Source organism: Phoxinus phoxinus (assembly GCF_949152265.1).
Source record: "Phoxinus phoxinus genome assembly, chromosome: 18".
NCBI lineage: Eukaryota > Metazoa > Chordata > Actinopteri > Cypriniformes > Leuciscidae > Phoxinus > Phoxinus phoxinus.
Genome location: NC_136893.1, coordinates 13,596,103 through 13,611,750, shown reverse-complemented (window position 1 = coordinate 13,611,750; position 15,648 = coordinate 13,596,103). Strand labels below are relative to the sequence as shown.

General features: G+C 36.5%; 2 protein-coding genes across 4 annotated transcripts in view; one reads left to right on the top strand and one right to left on the bottom strand.

Annotated features, from left to right (window-relative positions):
* Positions 1 to 958: 958 nt before the first annotated feature.
* Positions 959 to 8,215, top strand: olfml3a (olfactomedin-like 3a). Of its 2 annotated transcripts, XR_013794974.1 has the most exons (4): positions 959 to 1,255; positions 3,363 to 3,645; positions 6,676 to 7,618; positions 7,703 to 7,893. XR_013794974.1 is itself a non-coding variant. In XM_079589650.1 (3 exons), exons 1-3 carry the CDS (start codon positions 1,145 to 1,147, stop codon positions 7,464 to 7,466), a joined length of 1,185 nt encoding a protein of 394 aa, XP_079445776.1. In that variant the 5' UTR covers positions 959 to 1,144; the 3' UTR covers positions 7,467 to 8,215. The 2 variants fall into 2 exon arrangements, 1 of the variants encoding a protein (XP_079445776.1); XM_079589650.1 differs by having other exon boundaries at positions 6,676 to 8,215.
* Positions 8,216 to 9,096: 881 nt separating this feature from the next.
* The window catches only part of syt6a (synaptotagmin VIa), a 50,078-nt gene continuing 43,526 nt past the window's right edge, over positions 9,097 to 15,648 (bottom strand). The window contains exons 6-7 of one of the 2 annotated variants that reach the window (XM_079589649.1): positions 12,808 to 12,958; positions 9,097 to 11,527 (exon numbers count right to left, since the gene is read on the bottom strand). In XM_079589649.1, the coding sequence (XP_079445775.1) occupies positions 11,456 to 11,527; positions 12,808 to 12,958 (223 nt within the window). In that variant the 3' untranslated portion in view covers positions 9,097 to 11,455. The remainder of the gene's footprint in view (positions 11,528 to 12,807; positions 12,959 to 15,648) is intronic. The other variant, XM_079589648.1, reaches the window with a different exon arrangement.

The following is a 15,648-nucleotide window of genomic DNA, read 5'->3' as shown; positions in this document are numbered from 1 at the left end:
ATCGACCGACGCATGACAAAAGGTTAAACCTCTGAGAATGAAGAAGACATTTTATTTAATTAACAGTATTGAGCCATAATTTCCTAACAACATTCTTCAGTTCTAAGAGCTTTTCATTTGAGAATTAAGCTAAATTTACTTTGTTGGTGATGAAGAGATTTAATCAAAGGACTCAAAAATTGCAATATGGGAACGATATTCACTCTGCATAATTCAGTTTGACTTTCAAGGGATCTTCAATTGCATTTTACTTTAAATAAACCAAGTGCCCTTTCACTGGTATTTGCATAACCAGGATGATTTGATTTCCTTATCCATGTATGATAAGTTTGTGATTAAGCGAACACGGTGAAGGTTTAACTTTTGGATGGAGGTTTGACAGTTAGAAATGGGATTTTTGCTCATCTCAGAACAAATTGCTTTGTCATATTGAACTACTTTAACCACTCTTTTACCAATTTGTTGAACAAAGTTGCATGCAAATTAGATAATTTGTGCATATATGTAGCAAACAGACTCTAATACATTCTTAAAATAAAGGTTCTTTATTGGCATAAATGGTTCTATGAAGAAAGTTTAACATCAATGGAAACATTCCATTGCACAAAAGGTTCTTTATAGTGAAAAAGTGTTCTCCAGATTATTCTGTGAAGAAAATCAAAACATTCTTCACACTACGGTTCTTTTAAGAACTGTTCACAGAAATGTTCTTTGGAGAATCCAAAATGGTTCTTCCATTGCATCAAACATACTGTATAAATATTGCTTAACTCTCTTTTGGAACCTTTATTTTTAAGCGTGTACTTTTATTACAAAACTGCTGACATGTTTATTGTTGACATTAGTAGATTTTGACTGTATTTCAGTGACTTCATCTTTCAGGCACACTACATGGTTCTCTTTTGAGGACGGAGAGAGGCCAGAGATACATGGCTCCTCCCTCAGTGTAAGTAAAAACATTCCAGCCAAGTGAGAGAGCCAGCGAATATGAAACCCTGGAAGTCCCTGATTCCGGTCCCTTCTCCTTGTGAGCACTCACACTTACTAGAGGACAAGGACGCCCATAAGCAGCTGCAGCACATCTTTTTTTGAGACTTCTTTTGTTTTGTGGAGTACCTGAAAGCGTCCCATATCCAAAGCCACCATGAAAGCCACCATATTTTTCATTCTCTTGACCGTTTTGGCTCATTCCAGAGGCCAGTACCACTACCAGGGCCTGATGAACTACCTGGAAAACAGGATGGTTGCTATGGAGGTAAGAGAATTTTGGTTCATCTGGCCACGTTTCAATACTGTCTGCAGTCCTGCTAGTTTTCAGCCATTTTACAGAGACGTCCACTTTTCTAGGCATACGTCAAAACTCTGAAACAATGCTAATTCTGAGAGTTCTTTACATTTATTCAACTCGACAACTCTTGAAAATGTTGGCAATTATCTGTAGCACAGTTTTTTCAAAGTGAGAGTAGACACACGCTGAAGTAACTCAGTCCCTCAGACACAACAGTGACTTCCCAAACCAAAGAACCATTAGATCAACAGACAAAACTAAAAGTCTTCATTGAAGCAAATGCTGGCTCACATTTACTTAAGATTTACTGTCTTACTTTTTATGGAAACCATTTATGTCTTGTAACACGTTACATGTAGAGTAATAACGAAATTATGCATAATTACTAATCCTAACCATAACCCTATAAGTGCACATAGTTAGTTGATATTACTCAGTTATATAATTACACTGTAACAAAGACGCTTTTTTTCTTGAGTGAAGTTGTACCCCAGTGCAGAGAAACATTTTCTTGATTGACTGAATAGTTTATCTCAGCATTTTTGTTCAGTGAAGCTGTGCTGAAAAAAATCCTAACACTGATTCAATAAGCAAAATAATGACTCATGATTAAGCAGACACTTTATTAGAATAATTAATTGATTCTGTCAATTTACATATGTCATATGCAGACAGGACTGCCTTGATTACCTGAATCAGCAGGAGTCCACTGAATTATTCTTAAAGTGTGTGTGATGTATGGTACTAGAAGACTAAAAGCATTTTTTACAGTTTTTCTTTTCTGGTTAGAAAGTTTTTGTGGTCATACTTTAATAACTATTAGCAACGACTTTTTGACTGAATAAACTCCTAATTACTACTTATTAATAGTTAGTAAGGTAGTTGTTAAGTTTAGGCTTGAGGTGGGATTAGGGATGTAACATATGCTCATGCAGAATAAGGCATTAATATGTGCTTAATAAGTACTAATAAACAGCCAATATCATAGTTCATAGTAGTATGATATTACATAGTGGCCAATACCATAATATGCATGTTAATAAGCAACTAACAGTGAGAATTGGACCCTGATCTAAAGTGTTACTGTTTAAAAAAAAAAAAAATCTGGTCCCAAAGTAAGGACTGAAAAAAATATTTATTTTCAATTAATATTTATGGAGCAACAACATTTATAAGAAACTAAGTTCGTTTTGATTCGAAATCATGAAATATTAAAGTCAGCTTGAGCAGCTAGCCTTGAGCAAAAGGCCCCTGGGGCGGCCACACTGATGGTAATACATATTTAATGAAAATACTGACAATTCTGCACCATATTCAAGTACTTTTAATACAGTAATACAGTATGGGAAGTTTTGTAGAAGTTATGTTCTGTAGCTCCTGCAACAAGGAGGTACCTCAAATCATTTCACTCATTTGGCAGTTTTTAAAAAATAAGAATTAATAGTTTTATTCAGCAAGGATGCATTTAATTGATCAAAAGTAACCGTGAAAGGTATTTATAGTAAAAAAAAAAAATGTTTTCTAAAATAAATGCTGTTCTTTAAAAAAAAAAAATCATCAAAGAATAAAAAAAAAAAAGTATCATGGTTTTCACAAAAATGTTAAGCAGTACAACATTGATAATATGTTATAATAATATTATATACAGTCAAGTCACCAAATAGCTGTAACTACATGAGAAATTGTTTTATATATATGTTTAACTGATTTGTGGAACTGAAGGGTCTCAAATTGTAGATCTTCAACTCTGCAATGATTTTTCACAATTTGTTAAAAATATGTATTGGATTTTATGGGGTCCTTGACTAATAGCCTCAGACATCACTCTGAGGTTCTCCATCTCCTGAATTCAGATAAGAATTGATTTTGCCTTTGACTGGGGGGAAAGGCTAACACATGCTGTCCAGAATTACTCAACACTTCTGTACCATTATTCCCAGCAGGCCTATTCCCCACTGGAATACGTTTAGAAAGTTTAGTTTCATAACATTAGAAAGAATTTGCTGCACTTTTTGATCTGGCTGCAGATCATCTTAAACAATTATTTGACTCAGTGTACTTGTCATTTTTCTAGGAACGCATTGCCCAGTGGCATGAACAGAACAACCGCTACAACTCCGACCTGAAGGAGTTCAGCCAGCAGGCCGCAGACCTGTTGGAGAAGTTGGGCAAGGAGCACAGTAAACTGCGTTCCGACATGGAGGGCGCAGGAGCACGGGTAGACCGCGTGGAGCGTGAGATGGACTACATCGAAACCAAGAATCCACCTAAGCCTTGTGTGAAAGCAACAGACAAAATGGTGGAACAGGACCCGGTTTTCAAAGAGAGGAAGAAGGAAGAGTTCTTTGAGCTGTCTGGTGAGTCGGGGAAATCAGGTTTTGACAGCTGAAGTCCAGCTTTTGATCATTTACTTTTTTAGCCTCGACATACTCTTGGTCGAGGAGATTTAGCCTACCGTTACAAAGCAGTCCAGTTTTCTCTGGAAAATTGTAATTCTGGAAAATCAAATTAGGAGAGTTAAAAGCTGCAGTTCAAGGTTGAGAGGATGAACAAAAAGCATGTGCTTTGATTTAAGACATTTGTATTTTATGAGAACTAGGATCCCAGTTACACTCATCCATATTGGGATTGTGGTAGGCCTTGTGACCGTCTCACTTGAACAGTATAATGGTAAGAATTTCTGCTAATGCTTGGCTGCCCTACACTGAGGATTTATTTTAGTTTAGAGGAAATGTGCTGCGTCTTGTTAATTAGGAAACAAGGAACAAAGAATCAAGCCAGTCAGTTCACTAGATTAGCCATTTGGCTTTTGTGGTAAAAATGTTATGCAATTGTTGGCTTCTAGCCTATTTTGTTATCCAGAAGGCTGGAATCAAAGCAGATGACTGTATTTGTGTTTCATTTTCCTGTTCATATGACAGCTTTACAGTTCATCTGTCTCCAATGAAGTACAGTGTTGTTAACAAAAAAAAATCCACTCTAAAGCTGAAGGCTGCAGGCAAAATTCCAGTTCATTACATTTATGTATTTATTTTCAAACAAAATATATATTTGTATACTTTATACACTGTGGTTCAAAAGTTTGGGGTTGGTAAAACGGTTAATATTGTGAAATTGCATTACAATTTAAAATGTAATTTATTCCTGTCATGGCAAAGCTGAATTTGCAGCATCATTATTCCAGTCTTCAGTGTCACATGATCCTTCAAACATTATTCTTAAATGCTGATTTGGTGATCAAGAAACATTTATTAATCAATTTTGAAAACATGTGTTGCTTAATATTTTTGTAAAAACCATGATATACATTTTTATAATTGTTTGAATATAGAAAATATAAATGCATTTTTAACAATGCCTCTGTTACTTCTGCTAAATTGAATGTGTCATGCTGAATAAAAAATTATAATTTCTTTAAAAAAAAAATGAAATCCTATTACTGACTGAACAGTGTATATTATCAAAAACCTTTTGTAACAAAGAGAATTACTGGCAAGGGAATCAACAAATAAATTGTGAATTAAAAAGTGAATTAAAATAACATTAACATATTCTAAAATCGAATGATTGTTATTAGCTTTATTATATATTTTTTCAATTTATTTTAATAGAGTTTCAGCTACAACTGTGACAGATCATGACAGGAGAAACTAATAAAGTTTCTAATTTTTATCTTTGAAATTAAATATCTTAGAAATAGTTCCCAAAGGCCTGTATATTAAAATGAAGATGCACATGCACATTTATAGAATACCTACATGACATTTCAGGGTGAATCTCTCACGACTGTGAAGGAAGGCTTACATTAGTTTTAACTCTTCGTTTTAACTTTTCGATTTTCACATTCAAGTTTTCTGTTTATTTCTTCCATAAAGAAAAATAAAGGTTCGAACTCTATTTATTTTTTCATAATGTTGTCTTCCAGTGCTTGTGCAGACTAAGCAGTCTATATAAATTGCTTTAAGAGTTCGTAATATTACAGTTTTTCTCGATTGCTTAAACACATTTCTTGAAACTATGCCTCGTATTCTCAGAACAGTAAACACAAATCCATAACGTCTCACCCAATTCTCCAAACTTCCTATTTTCAGGTCAAAATGAAGCTCTACACTCAAAACCATTCACTCTTGCTGAAAAACCAAACTTTGTCCTTAGACTGGACACACAAGCCATCAAAATCACACACACTACAACATAGTCTTACACACTGGTGTAATAAATTCAAAACAACATTTTCAAAACTGGTAAGTTATGTTGCTTGTAGTTCCCCCCCTCACAAACCTTTTCACATGATGAACACAAAAGACACAACCAATGGATACATTGGCATATTTTTATTCATTCATGTACTCTTGTAAAAGTACTTTTTTCTTTTTTTTACTCTATTTTTTTATTTTATATATTTACTTACGTAAGATATGTGTGTGACCATCATATGACAGTAAAAGAGCACACACAAACCTTATTCTAATATGGAATTGTATTGTATTGGTGAAGAGTGTTGGTAGTGACCACTACCAAGTGTTGGAGGGCCTCCACTAAAGGATAAAATTTGATGAACAAGTCTAAGAATGTTCCACGTATGGTTGAAAAACCATCATTGGCCTAGAAAGATAACAGTCTGGGAGTCAAGTCTATAAAGGAGGAAGGATGCTCTCCCTTCACTGTCACACTCCGCAGCCACTCTGTGTGACTGTACGACTGCTGGCCTTTTCTTGCAAGAAAATAAACCTCATCAAAGACAATTGGAAATGTTTGTCTCTTATTCAGTGACAGAAATGTGTTTGCCAGCACACCTCCCTGAAGCTTCTGATGATGGAGGTGACGGTGAAGTGTCTCAAATTCGGCCTTACTCATAGCCCAGCCTCCCTCATAGTCATACCATTGACAAGGACATGGTCAACTAAAGTGGCCTGAAGTTCATCCGAGACCACTTGCCTCTTGCCCTTCCCCTTACCTTTCCTCCTCCTCCTCCTATCCCTCCTCGACTTCTTTCTTCATGTCTTTCTAGATCTATTGTTCCAAAACTCAATAAACTGATTTGGGTCCCTTTTATCTATCCATTGAAGGATCTGATTGATGTGTGTTAAATTTTGACTCTTAGTGTTTTCACCTGGGCAATTGTGTGCTAACTGAGCTGAAGCTGTGCTGACTTGAGTGAACAATATTGAATACTAGTGCTTTCTAAATGACCACATGGTGTAGGCAATGAGAAATGAAGGCATTTGTGTTTATAGTTTAGTGAAATGGGTGTGCTTTTTGATAAATGGCATTATGGTTTTGAAATTTTAGTTCAAAAGCCTGGTTATAGTGTTTAAGCAATCGAGAAAAACTGTAATCATAGTATGCTCCCTGTAGACATTAATCATGTTTGTTTTCATTGACAGTGTGCGTGAACATTGTATCCAGTCTAAAAGCAATGAAGATCCTTAAAAGGTTGGGGAGCCCGAAAGGTGTCTGGACCAAAGATGCCAGGTCAGCAAAAGTCTACATCTTCAACGGCACATCCGACAACACGCTGTACGAATTCAACTCGGTGCGAGAGCTCTCTGCATCATCAGGCATGTCTAAAGCCAGGCAGATCACCGTTCCCACTGCTTGGAATGGGACCGGTCATGCAGTCTACGATGGCTTTCTCTATTATATCAGTGAAAGTTCAGAGCTCCAAGTTATTAAATACGACCTCAAGAACGGTTCGGTTGCAGACAGTGCAGTCCTTCCCATGGAGGACCGCAGCCCAGTGTACCAACTCAATCCAGAGACGCTGGTGGACCTGGTGGTGGATGAGGACGGGCTATGGGCGCTGTATCCAGCTGGAGACACTATCAATCTGGCTAAGATGGACTCTAACTCTCTGGACATAGAACAGATGTGGGACACGGCGTGTCCAAGAAACAACGCTGAAGCTGCTTTTATTGTCTGCGGCACAGTCTATGTGGTTTACAACACCAAGCCGCCGAGCCGCTCGCGTGTGCAGTGTGTGTTCGATGTGAATGACATGGTAAGCAGCGGCGAAGCCCCTCTGATTTATTTCCCCAGGCGCTTCGGGGCCCATTCCAGCCTCAAATACAATCCTGAGGAGCGGCAGCTCTATGCATGGGATGATGGGTATCAGATTCTGTATAAACTAGCTCTGAGGAAGAAGCTATGGGCGATAATGCCACCACCTGAGGAGTAGTGGACCTCTTTAGTTCTTAAAGGGCTTTATTTTCCTGGCTAAAAAAACGTTACTGAAAATGAAAATCCTGTCATCATTTACTCACCTTCATGTTGTCCGTATTAGTTTATCTCAAGTGGAAAAATGTTGAAGAATAAATTACAACCCAGACTGCAATATTAGTGTCGCCCCAGATCCGGCCCACATCTGGAACGCATGGAATCCACATGTACCAGATGTGGCCCGGATCTGGGCAGACACTATGTTGCTTTCTGGGAATAGATGAGGATTGAGGCATTCATTTGTTCACGACTAATCTGTGTTCAAGTTCAATTCACTGATTCAGTTATTCAGTTGCAGCAGTTAAAGGCTCACTGAATTATCTGTTCATGTTAAACAACTTCAATTTGGTTCTAATTCTCACATAAAGCTATCATGACTTTTTGTGAAAAAACAAACAAACAAAAAATGTAATAAAAATATGAATGATGAGTGGTTGAATGATGGTTTGAATTACCTGTACCTGATTTATGGTGTAATTTGAACTACTTTCTACAGTACATAATTCATTTTAAACAACTTAAATTTTCACATGAAGTTATTATATGACTTAATAAGACTTGAAATATAGTGGCTTAAATAATTGGGAATGACATGAGGGCAAGTAAATGATGGCAAATGTTTAATTTTTAGGTGAACTAAACCTTTACCTTTATCAACACACAAATACAGTGCTATGCATAAGTGAACACACACATGCTAAAGTTGCCAAAAAAGAGGAATAAAAAAATATATTTTTGGAAATTGATCAATGCCTTCATTAAAAAAAATCCAACCTTTAAGGACACCAATGAATAATGTATCGTAAATAAATAAATGTTGTTCCTTAAAATACAGGGTGCATAAGTCAGGACACCCCTATGGTAAATTCCCATAGAGTTAGGCAGAATTTATTTATTTTTATTTAAAGGCCATTTTTTGGCCAGTTACATGGATCCAGGATACTATGCATCCTGATAAAGTTCCCTTGGCCTTTGGAATTAAAATAGCCCCACATCATCACATACCCTTCACCATAAGATTGGCATGGGGTACTTTCCATAAGATCATCTCTCAATGCAAATCAAACCAGCTATTAGGCTAACTGAAATACAACCATGCCAATCTCTATGGTGAAGGGTATGTGATGATGTGGGGCTGTTTTAATTCCAAAGGCCAAGGGAACTTTACCAGGATGCATAGTATCCTGGATCCATGTAACTGGCCAAATAACTGGCCTTTAAAAATAACAATCTGCCTACCTCTATGAATTTAACATAGTCCTGACTTATGCACCCTGTATTTTAAGAAAAAACATTATTTATTTACGATACATTATTCATTAACAAAGAAAATTGGTGTCCTTAAAGGTTCTTATTTTTGTAAATTAAGGCATTTATCAATTTCCAAAAGATTATTTTTTTTATTCCTCTTTTTATAGGCAACTTTAGCATGGGTGTCTTCACTTATGCGCAGCACTGTATATTGCTTTTGTTGCACATTTTATTAAAAATATGAGACAATATGCAGTCTCTATAATGTAACCCACTATTTGTGATTTGATGACAGAAGTTCACAAGAGTGAAAGAGAAGCAACTCCGTCCTTGAAATGGCTGAAACAACATTTTATTTTGGCATTTTGGCAGAAATACAAGAACCTTTTCAAACATTACAAGTTATATTGCAAGTACAAATGATCAATACAAAATTAGAAAGTTGTTCAGATTCACAAGGGGGCAGAAACAGGTTGTTAAAACACCAGCACACAAGAGTTAGTGATGAGGTAAAGAACCAGATCTGAACCTTATTAACTTTACATTCACCTACAGAAACACACTTTATATTATCTGAGTATTACAACATTGGTGATAATTGTAAAAACAGGACCAAAAAGTTTGTCACTTTGTCACAACCATTTCTTCAACAAATTGACTTTTTGACAGAATTTTTAAAGATTCTGTTAAAATATTAAATCTATATATAAATTTAAAGCTTAACAGTTACCCTATGAGATGATGGAGGGCATTATGTAAAATTGCCCAAGTGCCATGTATATTTCAAGATATTTCAACACCACAACTGGAGCGTAAAGTCATTCATCATCTGACAATGAACTGCCTGCATAGTTTTTTCTTTTTTTTCTTTCATCTTTGTGACGGATGTTATGTACATTTGAATGGTCTGTCTTTTTTTTTATTTGAAACATATAGTCAAAATGTCCAGGAATCGGAAGGGAAGTTCTGAACTAATTCGGGAATTTCTGTGCATTTATGCAACTGAATTTCCAGCATATGCATTATGTTTTTACATTTTTTTTTTACAGAAGAATATACTGCAGTAATCATACTTTTTTTTGCTGGGGTTTGCCTGAGCATCTCTTTCTGCTAAATTTTAATTCCAAGTTAAATTGTTGTGAATGAATGTAAAACAAAACAGAGAAACCACAGGGATAAACAAATAAAATATTGCGGGCAATGGAAGTTGTTAAGACATTTGCAACGTTAACAATGTAAAAAATAACATTATTATTTTCACTGCTCTGTTTAGCTCTGTTGAGCATTAAATATTATAAAATTGACACTTGCACAAGATGGCATGACTTTTTTTAGACCTACTTGACAGTTATATTGAATTGTTTGGTTATGCAGATATGTCCATGTTACAGTTCTGCTGGATACAGACTGTACATTACCACATTATTTTATGCACATCCTTTCAAATATCCCTAATTTTTTTTTTAAATAATTGTTGTGAAATAATATAAAAATATGAATCTGAAGATGTATGTTAGTTACACACCTACAATTTTATGTAATGTCAACCCTGCTCTTTTAAACAGTACAGAATATGAATATATTTTTTAAGTCTGAGCGTACATTGTTTAATCCAGACATTTTTCCAGATAAAATATGGAAAACTTTGACAGTCCAATTTAACTCAATAAAATGAAATGTCAAAAGATGAATGAGATGTCAGCGCTAGATTGAATCAGCATGAGGGTTCAAAGAGGAGTTGAATTGCTATTAAATGCAGTGCTACTAAGATACAGAACCTCTTCAGTATCTCTTTAAATGCTATTAAAACAAAGTGAATACAGTACAACCCACATAAATCCAGACAGATCTCGATGGATATTTCAGCACTCTTACCTTAAATGCCCAGTTTTGCACCTGGTCTTGACAATGAATATTATTTTAATCACATAAATGTATGAAGTCACATATGAAGTGTTTTTGTGTGTGAACAGGAAGTTCTTTACATGTAAACCATCTGTGTTTCAGCAAGAAATTAATGGATAGGAAAAGTTTGTTGTGCTCTGATATATATATAGACAGTCTCTTTTTACACATAACATTTATACAACATCTATAAACCGATAAATATTTTAAAAAGTACGCCTTCACACAGGTTTCATACGAGGATTTGACAGAGAAAATTGTTTGTTCGTAGTATAGCACATCTTTTTCTCACTCACACAAAACATTGTCCTTTTCCCTCAATATTTTATATTTAGGCTACCAACTTTTTTGACTTCATTCTTAGGACTTCCAATATTTAATCTTTCATCCACAAAGACCTTTGTAGCATTGTGCGGAAACTTCTGTTTGCACGTAGACCGCTTGCAGAACAACGCATCGGATTTCAAATGCTTCAGGAAAATTCATATCGGAAAGAAACATCTCCTCTGACGATACCAAGCTATTCTATGAACACAAGTTGGCTTTGTAGAGTATTCTAGGTACGAAGGTTTGTACAACACTTCCAAGAATTGACTGAGGATCATAAGGACTGGAAGAGCTTGAACACGAGGAACATCGGGGCAAAGACAGGGTCTGATCTTAGATCAACGTTTGGGAACCATCTAAATCAACCCGTAGGTAACGTGGAAGTAGCAGGGCTCTCGTTTTCATCGGACAGACAAATGGACTACAGCGAGGATGCCGAGTCTGTAGGTCTACATATGGCTCTGATCAAGGGCTGGCAGGAGGTTTGGGGGAGGGGCAAGACCCCTGACTGTCAAAACTGGCCGTTCTAGCTTTCCACTGTAAGAAAAGACACATGAAAAACCCATCAATGAGAGCACAGCAGAAGAGTGAGCAAATATTGCTCAGAAGAGTGAATTTTACACTGTGGTTGGAGGAAACTGATGCATCAGTAAAGTTATATTATAAGTTAAACATATTTGTTTTTTAAATGATTTTCTATATAAAAATAAATATCATGCTTTTAATTCATGCAAATCCAAACACATTTAATCACATTCCACTTAAGCAAACTGCATAAATGAGGCTACAAATGAACTAACTAATTAATCCTCAACCCGATTTTCTCATGCTTTTATGTAATTATTTGCACATCACGATATATTATAGTTGTAAAAATGAGAATTTGCATTTGTTGAATAGCCTGTTTCTCATACACTAGCAGAAAACGTATCTGGCACACTCATTTAATCAGTACAAACTTAATTAAAAGGAACAGTAATTTCGATAATGGTGACTTCCAATAAAACATAATTTAACTCAGAACAGAAACACAACCATACCCCTTCAAAAATGACCAAAAACAATGCCTTACAATCCAAGCCACAAATTATTTCTCAGGTCTACTTAATATTCAGATAAGAGTGTGTGGCCATGTCCCCAAACACAATACATATGTCCAGATAGGACCACAGCTGAAACGATGGTATTTTTTTTAGATTAATTTTTAATGTATTGACAACTTTGGTCAAAATAAAGACACTGTGTATTATTATATTTTACAGAAAGAAATTAGGTAAATTGAACGAAGAGAGAAAAATGCATAACCTAACATGTACATAGCGCCAAATACATTTCCCACCCCTCATGATTAACTCTTGACCACATTTCAGAAAAGGGGACAGAATTTCAGAGTGTGAATTAAAATCAGCACTGACATATTCCACTCATGTATTATTCATGAAGCACAGTACAAGTTTGAGGATGTGACTAGAGGGATCTGCATATTTACAAAGAGAGATTGGCGAGTAGCCAGAAATGAATTCAGTTCTAAGTTCTACATAAACCAAGGGGGTGTCCATACTCGGTCCTGGAGGGTCACTGTCCTGCAGAGTTTTGCTCCAACTTGCCACAACACACCTGTCTGAAAGTTTTTAGTATGCCTAGAAAGACATTTATTAGCTGGTTCAAATGTGTTTATTGGGGTTGGAGCTGAACTCTGTAGGACAGTGGCCTTCCAGGAGCAGGACTGGACACTCCTGATATAAACACTAATTCAGAGGGTTATTATGCCTACCCTTCATGTTTATGTTTGCATTCCTGGAGGGAGGGTTACTTACCACTTTTTCCGATTTCTTAGGCTCCACCAGGGAGTGCCAGTGTGCAATTGGCTTACGGGGGTATGTGAGCGTCTCATTCCAGTGGTCTCTACCTAAACCTTCAGCACCACAGCCCAAACGGCACACACCAATTATCTCATTGTGGCCCACCCTGCAAGATAAGATTCGTTTGTTATAGAATTATGCATTGGTATATCTGTTTCAATTTAAGTGATCTACATAAACACATCCACTCTGGCAATGAATAATGTAACTTAAAGTTTGCATGACCCAAAAGCATTTTGTTAACAGACAATGATCTGAGTTTGCCTGCTAGTGCAACTGACCTCTTTTGCAGCAAGGTATGTGTGTAAAAATATGTGCATATATTCTGTCTCGGAGAGAGCAGCTGAAGTGCCACAGGATAAAGAAATCAACATACATTTACCTCAGTGGTGCTGAACTTTACGTGAGTCCTTTTGTGAACCCAAGGAAGAGTATTATGAAATAGCAGTTCCTGACATCTAATCGTGTGTGTGTGTGTGTGTGTGTGTTCTTGTCTTGGACACTGACTTGAGACTTGAGAATGTTGGGTTAAATGTATACACCCGGTTCTTTGAGCAGTTACCCAGCTGTAGAGAAGTGAGCGGTGAATGCTCTGACATCTGACCTTTTCCTCTTTCTACTTAAGCACATGTACTGTACCATGTGATCATTCTGATGTCTGGTGATCCTGCTATTCTAATATATCCTGTACAGTTTGTTTCAATATTTCTCTGTTTAGGTTGTGTGCCTTGAGTTTGATGCACAATATATTACAACCCCATTTCCAGAAAGGTTTAGTAAAATGCAATAAAATAAAGAATCTGGTTTGTTAATTCTCGTGAACCTTATTTAACTGACAAAAGTGCAAAGTAAGGATTTCCAATGTTTTTATTGACTAAATTAATAAACAAAGTTTGATTTTGAAGGCTGCAACACACTACAAAAAAGTTGGGATAGAGGCAAAATAAAAGTGATAAGATTATAGAATATCCAAGTTAAACTCTTTTAAAACAGTCCACAATACGGTGAATTGGTAATCGTGATTGGGTATATACGGAGCATCTCAGTCTTTGCAAGCAAAGATGAGTCATGGCTCACCACCTGGTGCTAAATATCATGAGAGAATTGTCACACAATAAATAAATAAAAATTCTCAATGCAAGACTGCAGATTTTAGGTATTTCACCATCTATCATAATATTGTGAAAAGATTCAGTGAATCCAGAAAATCTCAGTACATGTAGGGCAAAGCAGGAAACCTCTGTTGAATGTGTGTGACCTTTGAGCCCTCAGAAGCCATTGCATGAGAGACCATCATGCTGCTGTGTTAAACACATCCACATGGACTCAGGAGTACTTTGAACTGTACTCTGACGCTGCATCAAGAAATTCTGCTTGAAACTCTGTTACGCAAGGAGAAAGATATGCCTACATCAATTCTGTGCAGAGATGCTGCTGAGTTCTCTGGGCCCGAGCTTGTCTCAATTTATCCAAAACTTTCTCAGTTCTAAGCCCCAAAGATGACTTTTGCATCGTGCAAAAGCAAACATCTGTCATGGTACGGGGAAGCATCGGTCCAAACGGCATGGGTGACTTGCATGTGTGTGAAGGTACCATTGATGTGGAGATGTATTGGGATTGTACAAAGACATATACTGCCATCAAGATGACATCTTTCCTGGGAAGCAAGACAATGCCAGGCCTCATTCAGCACGTGATACAACAGAGAGGTTTCGTAGACACTCTACACCACAGAAGGGATGTGCTTGACTGCCTGCCTGCAGTCCAGATGTGTCTCTTATTGAAAAAGTGAGAATCAGTCAGATGACCACGGACTGTTGAGCAGCTGTCTTGTATCAAGCGACATTGGGCAAAAATTTCACTTGCAAAACGGCAACAATTAGTATCCTCAATCTTCAAATGATCAAAAATTGGAATCAAAAAGGAAAGGTGATGTGACAAAGTGGGGAAAATGCCTCTGTCGCATCTTTTTAGAGTCTGTTGCATCCATCAAAAAAACTAAATTTACAAAATGCATTTAAGGTTGATCAGTAAAAATGTTGGAAATTCTTTCTTTGTACTTTTGTTAGTTAAATAAAGGTTCTAAAAAATTAAACCAGATTCTAGATTTTATTGCATTTTACAAAATGTCCCAACTTCTCTGGAAATGGGGTTGTATAATAATACATGAACTGTGTTAAATGTTAAAGGAATAGTTCAGCCAAAAATGAAAAGTCTCTCGTAATTTACTCTCTCATGTTGTCACAATTATGTTCTGTCTTGTCTGCACCTGTTCTTGTTAGTCCCTGATTAGTTAACCGTCATCCACCTGTGTCTAGTTTGTTCACTCTTTTACCCTGTGTATATATAGGCCTACTCCTCATTCTGTTCAGTCCCTTTACGTTGTTGTTCATGTCTATGTGAAACATGCTGTTGCGTCCTGTTCACCTGCCTGTATACATTAAAGCGTTGTTATATTTTTGGAATCAAGCTTTGTCTGTCTGCATCATCAGCCAACGTGTGACACGTGATATATAGGACTTTATTTCTCTATAGATAAACAAAGAAAGATTTTTAGGAAATAATCAATATCTGTGTCCATACTGTATAATGCGAATGGGTGCTGCTCGCTTGACCCTTGAAAACCGATTGTGAGAAAGTGATTGTTACGGTAATCCATATTACCCCTGTGGATGAATCAATGTTCTTAAGGGAAATGATAGGCATATAGGACAGCTCTTTTAAACCATTGCTTCTTTCCTATGTGTATTCACAAGTTCAGCCTATCATGCTGATACACGGCACCCCATTTAGGGT